Source organism: Megascapheus bottae, chromosome 18 (assembly GCF_031878675.1).
Source record: "Megascapheus bottae isolate mThoBot1 chromosome 18, mThoBot2.hap1, whole genome shotgun sequence".
In the NCBI taxonomy this organism is placed as follows: Eukaryota; Metazoa; Chordata; class Mammalia; order Rodentia; family Geomyidae; genus Megascapheus; species Megascapheus bottae.
The window spans coordinates 9,343,137-9,354,952 of NC_143526.1; the positions used below are offsets into that span (position 1 = coordinate 9,343,137).

General features: G+C 37.9%; 1 protein-coding gene across 9 annotated transcripts in view; it reads left to right on the plus strand.

The window, feature by feature from the left end:
* Window positions 1-1,826, plus strand: part of Arpp21 (cAMP regulated phosphoprotein 21) — a 161,746-nt gene extending 159,920 nt beyond the window's left edge. For all 9 annotated transcript variants that reach the window (XM_090351871.1, XM_090351874.1, XM_090351873.1 and 6 more), the window contains one exon: window positions 1,019-1,826. In XM_090351871.1, coding sequence (XP_090207997.1) covers window positions 1,019-1,276 — 258 coding nt within the window. In that variant the 3' untranslated portion in view covers window positions 1,277-1,826. The remainder of the gene's footprint in view (window positions 1-1,018) is intronic.
* Window positions 1,827-11,816: the final 9,990 nt, after the last annotated feature.

Genomic DNA, 11,816 nt, shown 5'->3' on the forward strand with positions numbered 1-11,816 from the left:
CTTATAAAAAAAAAAAAGCACCATGGCAAGTGTGTGTGTGTGTGTGTACCTGTGTACACTGTGTGTGTGTCTGTATGTGTGCGTATACCAGTACTAGGGCTTGAACTCAGGGCCTGCGCACTGATTCTTAGCTTTTTTTGCTCAAGTTTAGTACTCTGCCACTTGAACCAGTTACAGCTTTTTCATGGTTAATTGGAGATGATTGTCAGAGACTTTTCTGCTGTACTTGGCTATGGACCACTATCTTTAGATCTAAGCTTTCTGAGTAATTAGGATTAGAATTCTGAACCTCCCATTCATTTTATATTCATCCAAAGAAACATTATTTTATCATAATTTTATCATTACGGGATTTTAAGTGGTATCACATATTTATTTAAAGAGCATTTATGAGGCTTAACATCTTCATTTTTCCAGACTAAATTCCACTCGAGTTTTACAAGAGTGCCATGCACATTTGACTCCTGAAAGATCCTGAAAGTAGACATGAACACTTAGTGGAAGGCCTTGATCTTTAGATTTAGGGTCACCAGGTACTTCTGGCCTAATGCATTGTTCCTAAAACCTTCTACCCAGAACAAAAGCTCTTTTGATGATAACACTCCAAGGAACTTTATTTACATGGAGTCAGAAAGGGAGGCATGGCTTTCCAGGCTGAGAAAACAAAACCAAACCATCAAAACAGAATGGAAAATACTGGTGCAGTCTCTGGATGGAAAGGAGAAGGAGAGAAAGCTCCTCCAAATCAACCTTCCAGCATCTGCTTCATGCTGTGAAGGCCAGGTGTTGTGCCCCACCCCGAAAATGCTCTCGGAGGTTTTTGTGTATGGCATTTGATTTTTCTGTGTTGTGTTATCCAGATGGCCTAGCGGGATCAGAGAGGTCAAGTACCATCTTCCCCCATCCCCTACTCCAGTGAAATACCTAGGAACTAGGGCTGGTGACTGAGCTCAAAAGCTTGAAGAATGGTCATGATGGTCATCCCTTCACATCAGGCTTTGCTTGTATCATTCTCCAGGTGCCAATGACCCAAGGTTCTCAAGGAGTGCCCCAGCAGACCTATCAACCGCCAATCATGTTGCCTAACCAGGCAGGCCAGGGGTCACTCCCAGCCACCGGAATGCCTGTGTACTGTAACGTCACACCGCCAACCCCTCAGAACAACCTTAGGCTACTTGGTCCACACTGCCCTTCCAGCACTGTCCCCGTGATGTCCTCCAGCTGCAGGACAAACTGTGCAAGCATGAGCAATGCCGGCTGGCAGGTCAAATTCTGAAGGCTGCGGCTGCGGTGCATTCCTTCAGATATGACCCAAGGCTTTTGCGGAAAAGAACAAAACAAAAATAAGAACGAGTGGCCAAGTGGACTGAGGAGTTAAGTAATCACTCAACACTCCAATGTTTTCTGCTGGTATTCTCCTGTAAAAAAATAATAATAAACAAAGACTAATACCCATGTTAGCTGGTTAATGGTGCATATTTCTGTCATGTCTGCTAGGTATGCCTTTATAGCTTAGCTAGTGACATGAATTCATCAAGGTAAGATTTTCTCCTACCACTGAATACCACTGTGTAGATTACAATATCACCGATTCGGATTAGTTTTGTACTTTGTGTTGAGTTTGTGATGCTAAAAGTATTTAAAAAAAATTATATTCTACATCGCACTGTACCAAAGCTGTAATGGAAAAGAGAAGAAGAATTGATTAATGGAAGGAATAATTTATATACCCTATAGAGTTTTCTTTTTTTAATGGATATATACTGTATTGTAGTGTTTAACAGAAATAAAATTATTTGACCTTATGGAGGAAGGTCATGTTTTTACCACCAGTTTGATTCAGTCTTTCTTTCCATATGAGTTTCTCTAGGAGTCACTATTGTCTTTTTCTGAGTGCCATTTCATGATTTCTGACTGAAAAATGATTCCAGCTACTTCTGATATAACTGGCATAAATAACCCTGGGAGATGGGGAAGGCAAATATTTGAACTGCAGTTTTCTGTTATATTATTTGAGGGATCCTGAAAATAAGATCACATCCATGTCATTGATCAACTCCACATTTTTAACACATACCTTGCATTATATTATAGAAACTCTGAATGCAAGTAACTAGTTCTGCTATGCATGCTAGGAACTAGCTAATGTGGTTAGCGACCATCACCGGGGCTCTACCACATACGTAATGTCATTCAGGAGAAGAACTGGAAAGGCATATTCATATTCAGCCACGTTGGAGAGTGGAAAGTGCCACAGATCTTGACAGTGAGTCAATAACTCAAAGCTGTGTGTGTTGTCCTGGTAACTGAAAATAAGATAAATACAGAATGATTTAGAATATTTGCGAAAGCATTTAGAAAAGGCTTCTGGTTATTTAGTTCCAAGGTGTTTAATTCCTTGTAGATGCTGCAAATAAAATTGAATTATTACAACCTTTAAAAAACAATAACAGTCTAGCTACTCAAGAAATGGAAATCTGAGACTATGGTTCAAAGGCAGCTCAGACAGGAAACTCTATTAATTTTTTTTTTATCTCCAATTAACTACCAAAAAGCTAGAAGTAATAGATGCAATCCTTAAACAAAAAGCTTACGGACAGTGCCCAGGCTCTGAGTTCAGGCTCCAGGACTGGCAGGCACACACACACACACACACACACACACACACACACACACACAGAGTTATGGGAATTATATCTGGAAATTTCTCACTGTCTTTCATATTACCACATTTTCTATATTAGGCTTGACATTTTCATGTTATTCATTTTGGAGTATGGTTAAGTTGTTAAGAACTCTGCTTAAAAATTATGATTTCTTATTTTATATGCTACCATTTACTTTTTTGTTTTTATTTACTTTTTATTTCTATTGTCAGGGTAATGTATAAAGGGGTTACAGTTACATTCACCAGCCATTTGCTTTTGCCTTCGAAGGACAACTTTTACAATATCCAAAGTTCACTTCATTCCTTGTAAAATCTAGTCCATTTCCCCAAAACACAGTCTTCTTTTTTCTTCATCACAAATAACCTCTGACAATTAGAACTGTCAGAAAACAGAGATGCTCCTTTTTTAAAAAAAATTTCTCCTGCATGGAACCAAAATCTGCTTTGAGAAAAAAAACTGTTGGTCAGTTGGCCCAGCAGATGTATTTTCCAGTGGAAAGCAAATGTCTGCCAATAAAGATTCACTTCTGAAAGGCATTTTCTACTGATACTGTTCATTTTGGTGCCTGATTCCAAACTCAGTGCTCTAAAAAACTTCAGACGTTTATTTTTCTTCCCATAGAAGTTTCGGCCTTTAATGACTCTTAGCTTACAAAGGCCTTTTTGTTCTATCTACTACATACATATATATAATATATATATATTATATATATACTTTTATAGAGGAGTTTAAATTAAAGGCAGGTCCTTTTTAAAAATATAAATGTATTATCTCATTCAGATACCGTTGGAACCAAGCCTTTTCCCCTATGCTCACTAAATAGTTACATCTAGCATTATATTATGATAATTTAATATTAAGCTATTCTTTTTGCTACATTGCATTAGAATATTTCAGCTAAGTAGGTGATAGTTTTATTAATAATACATTTCCAGAATTTATAACCAAGACAACATTGGTTAATAATTTTCATGATGGGTAATAGTCTTGCCATAATCACAATTTTAATCAGATTATTTGATTTAAATGATTATAAAGAAATAAATGGATGTTTAGATATCAAAATACATACATACACAGATAAAGTTATTGTTGGTGATCTTCTATAACTGTGTAATTATACAAGGTACATGATTGAATTATGAAGTCAGTTATTCAACAGAATCCAATTACACAGGTGATTGTATCTGAATTATGTGGCAGCATTCAAAACAAGATTACAAATAATTTTTTTTTCCTGTCATGCGGCTTGAATTCAGGGCCTGGGCAGTGTCCTTGGACACATTGTACTCAAGGATAGCGCTCTGCCACTTGAACCACAGTGCCACTTGTGGATTTTTCTGTGTAAGTGGTACTGAGGAATTGAACCCAGGGCTTCATACATGCTAGATGAGCACTCTACCACTAGGCTACACTGCCAGCCCCTACAAATAAAAGTTAAATACTTGACTTTATATTTGTGAATTTTATTCTGACTATAGTTGCAACTTTATATTCTAACTAGGATATCAATATTGGTTTTCTTTTATTTTGCGGGATCGGGGTGGGGGGGGTGGACAGTACAAAGCAAAATCCTGTCTCAGAAAAAGGAGAGAGGGTAAGGGAAAGGAGGAGAAGGAATACAGGGGAAACAAAGAAAAAGAGAGAATGAAGGAATCTCTTGATTCTGATGGGTATTGACAACATTGTCTTCATTGAGGCAACACAAGGTTACATTCCCACTAGGGTATATAAATAGAACACCTACTTCCCATACCTCTGCGGAACCCAGATAAATTCCAGATCCTGTACTTACTAGGCAACATCTCTTCCACTCAGTTAAACCCCTGGCCCAAGAATGTTCTATTTTTTTCACTTTATTAGCATGTACTCATTATATACCCATGCTACCTACAATGCACTTCGATCAAATTCATCCCCTGTACCACTATCTTTCTTTAAAATTTATTGTTATTATAAATGTGGTATGCAGAGCAGTTATAATTACATGAATCAGGCAGGTGTCTATCATTTCCTAGCTCATGTTCATGGTAGATACCTAGAGGTGGTGTGACTGGGTTGTAGAAAGATCTATATTTGTATTTTGAGAAAGCTCCAGGTTGGTGTCAAGAGTGATTGTACTAGTTTACATTCCCATCAACAATTTAACAGGGTACCTTTTTCTCCACATCACTGCTGACATTTGTTGTTAGAATTCACAGTGTTGGCCAATCTTACTGAGGTGAGGTAGAAACTCAGAGATCTTTAGATTTGCACTTCCTTTATCACCAGAGATGACAAGCATATCCTCGTATGTGTTTTTGTCATCCTTACCTGTACTTCTGAGCAGTCTCTCTTTATTTCCTTGCCCATTTAGTGACTGGTTTATTAGGTTTGGGAGGGATTAGTATCCTGAGTTCCTTGAATATATTGGGTTTTAAGCCTTTGTTTGAAACATTGCTGGTAAAGTTTTTTTTGTTTTTTGTTTTTTTTTTGTTGTTGTTGTTTTTTTTTTTTTGCCAGTCCTGGGCTTAAGCTCAGGGCCTGAGCACTGTCCTTGGATTTTTCTCAAGGCTAGAACTCTACCACTTGAGCCTCAGCACCACTTCTGGCTTTTTCTAAGTATGTGGTACCGAGGAATTGAACCCGGTCTTTGTGCATGCAAGCACTCTACCACTAGGCCAAACTCCCGGCCCTGGTAAAGTTTTTTTTTTTTTTCCAGGTTGTTGTCTGTCCAGTTTGTTGTATGTCTTAGCTGTGTAGATACTTTTTTATTTTGATATAGACCATTTGTTCAGTCTTTCTTCTGTCTGATGTGCCTCTTTTGGCTCTATTTTAGAAGTCGCTACCTATACCTACAAGTTATAATGCTTCTCCCACTCTCTCTTGCAGTAATTCCAAGTTTCAGATCTGATACTGAAGTCTTTGATCCACTTTGAAGTGATATCAGTGCATGGCTTATGCTTGCTCAGTTTTCCCAATATCAACTTTTTAAAAGGCTATTGGCTCTTTTCTGAAATACCAGACAGCTGTAAATATATAGTTTTATTTCTGGCTCTTCTTTTTCTTTTGATTTTCAGGTCTATCTTTATGCCAATGTCAAGCTGTTCTTGTTATTATGGCTCTGTTTGTGATCAGATACCACTCATTTTTGTATTGTATTGTTTTGGTTTGGTTTGTTTGTTTTTTTGTTTGCCTAGAACCACTTTGGCTCTTCTAGGTCTTTTCTTGTTCCATATTTCTGGATTGTTTTCTCCATCTTGGTAAAGAGCGTCTTGGGATTTTGATGGGGATTGCATTGAGTAATTGTTTTAATATAGTTCTAGAAGATATAAAGTAGAGTAGAAGAATGTGCTATCCCACAATAAGGAAATAAAATTAGTTGTAAATGTTGTAAATGTCGTTGAAGACTAGAAATAAAGTTGTAAGTCATTATTAAAATTATAAGGCATACAACGAGGTGCCTAGGCTCATGGTACAAGATAATAAGGAGACAGATCTGAAGGATCATACTTTGAAGCAAATCTAGGTTAAAAAAAGAAACACTCTGTCTCAAACAGTATAAGAACTGAACATGATGGTGTGTGTCTATCATCCTAGCTGAACTCAGAATATCATGCTCACTATGCTGAGGCTCTACCCCTTGATCTATTCTCCCAGGCTTTTTGCACCAGTTATTTTCAAGGGATGTGCTACATACCCAGGCTGAGATCCTTCTATGTCCTTCCTTTGATTTATGACATGACAGGTATAGGCAGTACTGTGCCAAGCATTCTGTTTCCTCCTATAACTAGAGAAAACAAGTGTGTCACCATGTACAGCTGTTGTTTAAGATGGAGTCTTTTAAACTTTTATACTCAGACTGGTGTAGAGACAGGATGCTCCCATCTCTTCCTCACAAGTAGCTAACATTACAAGTTTTAGTTACCTCACTTTGCTCTGAGGGCAATTATAATTGAGAAATAAGGTTCATCAAGGTTAACCAACATTTAGAAAAAGCCATCTGTTTTTCAGAAACTTTTAATACATCACTTTATATGATGACTTTCTAAGAGGGAGGCATAATCTCATCATTTTGTAATATATGAATCTAGTATCTTTTTTCACAGAATCATCTCTATATGTAAATGAGAATTTCTGCAGTCATTTGCTCAAAGAGCTTTAGAAATGCAGCCTTTGTTTTTAAGGTACTTATGAAATTTTTAGAATAAATTATTCTGGTGAATAAATAAATTAATTAATTAACCATAGGTCCCATGACAAATAGCATGGACATAGAATCTGGAGAAGTAAGAGAAGGATTCTGGCTGTCATTTTAAGAAATTTGTATCCTGTACCATGTTAGATAGTCAGAATTTGAATATGTAGATGTGGCAGGGAGTGACTCAAAACTCCACCTCAAAGAAATGTCAAAAAGAAAAGAAACAGGCCAGGAGTTTGGCCTAGAGGTAGAGTGCTTGCCTAGCATGCACAAAGACCCAGGTTTGATTCCTTGGTACCACATACATAGCAAAAAGCCGGAAGTGGTACTGAGGCTCAAGTGGTAGAGTGCTAGCCTTGAGAAAGTCCAAGGACAGTGTTCATGCCCTGAGCTCAAGCCCAGGACTGGCACAAAAAAAAAGAAGAAAAGAAACAAAATAATTTAAAATGATTAAAGTGATTAGTAGATGTTGGGGACCGACTGTGGGGTCAATGACCTTGGACCTGACCTTGGACCTACACAACTGTATACACAAGGAAGTAACTCTTATCATGATGACTTTAAGCAATGTCAATCAGTTCTTATCATGATGACTTTAAGCAATGTCAATCAGTTCTTATCATGATGACTTTAAGCAATGTCAGTCAGTTCTTATCATGATGACTTTAAGCAATGTCAATCAGTTCTTATCATGATGACTTTAAGCAATGTTAATCCTTTCTCATTTATCCTATATGTGATTTGTTTACTATTTTGTATGAATGTAGCCTCTGGCAACTCCCTAGTTTTAAGAAGAGTATTTAAGGTCGGAACTTAAACAAGAGAGTCTCTTAGGCAGCAGTCTGGAGCTCACAGTCTTCTTGGACTGCTGACTTGGGCTGTAGTCCTCCCGAACTCCATCTGTTTGTCTCTCTTCTATTTTTTCCTAGTCCTTGCCCCTATTTCAGGAATCCCAATCCGCGAACCCTGGTTTGCTGCCGGCTGGCCCCGGCAAGTAGAGGGAGAAGTTATTCTGGGAAATTAATGCTGGGTCCAATTGGCCGATCCTTGAATGCCAAGCAGAAATAGTCAATAGTCAACAAGCAGCTTACACAGATTTACTTATTTTGTTGTTGTTGTTGTTGTTGTTGTTGTTGTTGTTGTGCTGGAGACCGAACTCACACTTGCTAGGCAGAAGCTCAACCCCTTCAGGCACTCTTCCAGCTCCTATACAGAGTTTTTAATGCAAGATAGAATAACCTCACTCATGGTTCCTTAAGATGTATATTCCTCATGAAGTAGAAAGAGGCTCTTCAGGGACTGAAGGTTTATCATTATACTACAGTCACCAAGCATCATTGGTCAGAATGAGGAGTACGAGTACATGTAAACTGGTAATAATTCACAACGAAGTTTCCAAGATGTGTGTCTAATTTATTTCTTCTACATAACTTTCTGTATCTGATCCTGTAAGTATCCTACCTTAAGCTGGATCATGCTGCACAACAATCTGTTGAGGTAAAACAGAGCCATCCTGAGAGAGCTGCCCACTCTCCACCCTCATATATTTACTTCCCACATACAATATACAGAAAAAGCAGATAGCAACTCTTAAACAGTGAGAACCATTTCCCATTCTCTACACATCTGGGATAACCTTACTTCCACATATGAACAGGAGCTGTGGCTTCTCCCTGTGTTATTCTGGTCATATTTCTCTTTATTAAGAGAGGTTTGTTGGGTGGGGGGAAGGAAGGGAGGACAAATCATGAGGAATATCAAGATTCAAGAAATAATGCACCCACCACCTGATGAATGTAACTGCAACCCCTCTACACCTTACCCTGACAAAAAAAACCCCAATTTTTTAAAAAGAGGCTGTTATTTCTAGAGGTGCACCATTATTTTCAAAAACCTTCATCTTTTCTGTTTCAAGTTCAAATCCTTATCTGCTTGCTTGGGGTTTTCCATCTCCACAAAAAATAAAGATTTACACTAATAATCAGCAGGGGCAAGAAGTCTTCCCTTGTACAGGTGATTTTTCTGTGGCTCTGTCTTGTACTCACAATGAGAGTAGAAGATATGTGGTACTAGTCTTCTGTAGAGGTAATGATTCCTTGATTGACATCTGCAAAACAGTGAGTCTTCTCGGTACCAGGAAGCCATGAGGCTCTCTCTAAGACAATAAAACTATTTCTGGAACAGTGAAATCTTCAAGAGTGCTGATGTTTGGGTTTGTTATTTGATTAATTTTTGTCTTATTGCTTTATTCAACTTCACTCTCCATGTTGAAATACAAGAGAAACTCACAGGAAACACAAATAGGAATAGAAATATGCCCTGATCCATATTTGACAATTAAGAAGAAAACTCAAACCCTTTAAGTGTTTCTGATGTTGCAAATAGACAAGATGGAAAGGGTCTGTGCAATTAGGCTGAAGTACAATTAGGTTAGAGAACCAAATTATGGATGGCAAAGGCCTCATTCTTTGGATGTATTGGGTAGGGTGGAAGGATGAGACGGCATGCAGGAAGAGGAGAAGGGTAGAAAGAAAGTCAGACACAGGAGTATAGAGTTACTGGAATTTAAAATAGTGCAGCTTTGCATTAAGTTCTGGCCTGCTGAATCCAAAGATGAAACTCCTAAGAATGGCCAGAAGAAAGAGAGCTTTTGGTAAAATGTAGAATATTTCTTCGGAATATAGAGTTTATGGCAGATCATTGCAGGCTTTTGAGAAGTTATAAATTGGCAGGCACCTCTATTTTTAAACATGTTCTCTCCCTTTATATAAAAGGGTGGTGAACCTCAAGTAGCCTAGATTTAGTTCTGCTGAAGCAATATGAATGTCCTGATCTTTTCCCTTCAGGATAGGTGGTAGATTCACTGCGGAGCTGGTATAGTCTCCATTATTTGTATATGTTTCACAAACGGATGCTGAGCTAGTGAAAACTCAGAACCGAATCACTTACTTTCCCCAGATACTAGAAAATCACTTGCTATATTTCAATCAAAGTTTGGTCTATACTATGAAGTTCCATTTTAAGATGAAATGTTTCATTTATTTTCATCCTTTCAGGAAGAGAAAAGAATTGCTTAAGTTGCTTAACTTTGGTATAATAGAGAGCAATGACCTAGAACTGGAAAAAAAAAGCCAGTTAAACATTAAAAAAATTTCACTTAAAGCAGGGGCAATCATATAATGAAATAATTTCCCAAGGGAGAAACAATGAGATGCCACTAAGTGGATTGTTGAAAGAGAGGAAATAAACCTTTGCCACTGGATCTTTGGGACAAAGAATTAGTGATTTGTAACCTCAGCATTCCTGTGTGCTGTGTGTAGCAGAGGCCCACCCGGCTTAGCCACCCAACATTAATTCAGTGAAGAATCTGCACAGAATCTGAGAACCTGAGATAGCTTGATTCTATTTTTTTACTAGAGTCATAGCAAATCTACTCTGTGTGAGACTCGGTCCTTGGTATAGTAAACTATAGCTATTTTAGTGTGCATACCATGCAAGAGTACATGAAATAGCTATAAAATACTGTGTGTGTGTCTGTGTGTATACCTTACAGGAACATAGAAAAATAAGTATCGTGTATTATATATTGTATACCTACAGCTAAAATTATATGTATATGTATTTATATAAATATACTTAATGTATGTACCCACACATATATTTATACACATCAGATTCAATATTCAATATCTGACTAGAGTATTTATATCCAATCTTATTCAAGCATTCTTCAATGAACTCATTGAAGGATGATCTTTCCATTAGTGATTATTGATTAAATGTATTAGCACAGGGATGAAGAGTGACCACTCCTTCATGCCATCATATTGACAATGAAGTATGTGTACAGAATGCGTGCATCCTCAGAGGTCAAGCATGAAATTCTAGCTACTCAAAAGATAAAGCTTGAAGATTAGGGTTTGAAGCCATCCCAACAGAGAGTGCCCATGAAACTATTATCTCCAAAAAACTGGAAGTGGAGATGTTGTTCAAGTGGTAGAGTGCAAGCTCTAAAACTAAAGAATTGAGCACATGCCCTGAGTTCATGTCCAAGCACAGACATACACACAAATTCCTGAATACAACACACACACACACACACACACACGTACACACACACACACACAATACATATGATTACCTTTGTGTAATTCCCTTACCTTTTCCATTCTGTGAATATCTTATAGAAGCAGTGTTCACTTTTAAAGAGTACATCTGTTTTTTTTAGTGTGTTGCTGCATATTGTTCTAAATATACTAAGAAGCTTATATTTTGGTCTGGAAGATCTCCTGAAATTCTTATTATCGTACTTTTTAGGGGACTTATGGATTTTTAGTGGATATATTAAATACTTCCTGATTCTGGAAGTGTTCTTCAGGAAGAATCTATCATTACAGACTTAGACATTAGAGCTTAACTGCAAGCCATTGCACGTGTGACAACTACTTCTCCCTGTGTATGCTTCCTTTTTCATATTTAATCTCTACCAAGCAGATTTGGTTTCTTTTCCCACATCGGCCTGTGCACAACATTATTGAAAATCATTCCAACCAAGGTGCCAATGGCTACTGCCTGTAAATCCTGAGAGCTACTCAGGAGGCTGAGATCTGAGGATTGTGAGGCCTTTGCAGTCTTCCTCTTAAGAGAGAAGTGGTCTGGAGTGGGATAAGTGCTGTGCCTGGCCGGTGGTTCTCTGTGTGGTCTCTCTCAATCCCCATTATGCTACTGTCGCCCCAGCTGCCAGGTCTGAGCAGACCTTTTTATCCAGTATGTTTTTCTTCTGCATTTCATCCTGAAGAGAAGGAGCTGTTTCCATTGTATCCATGGAGATAAAGCCAACTCCAGTTGAGAAAACAATTTCTTTGTTTATATTAGCTGTAAATAGTTATACAAATTTTATTTTGTGGTGCAGAGACTTAAATTCAGGGACTCCTCCTCTGAGGACTGGAGCTCTATTGCTTGAGCCA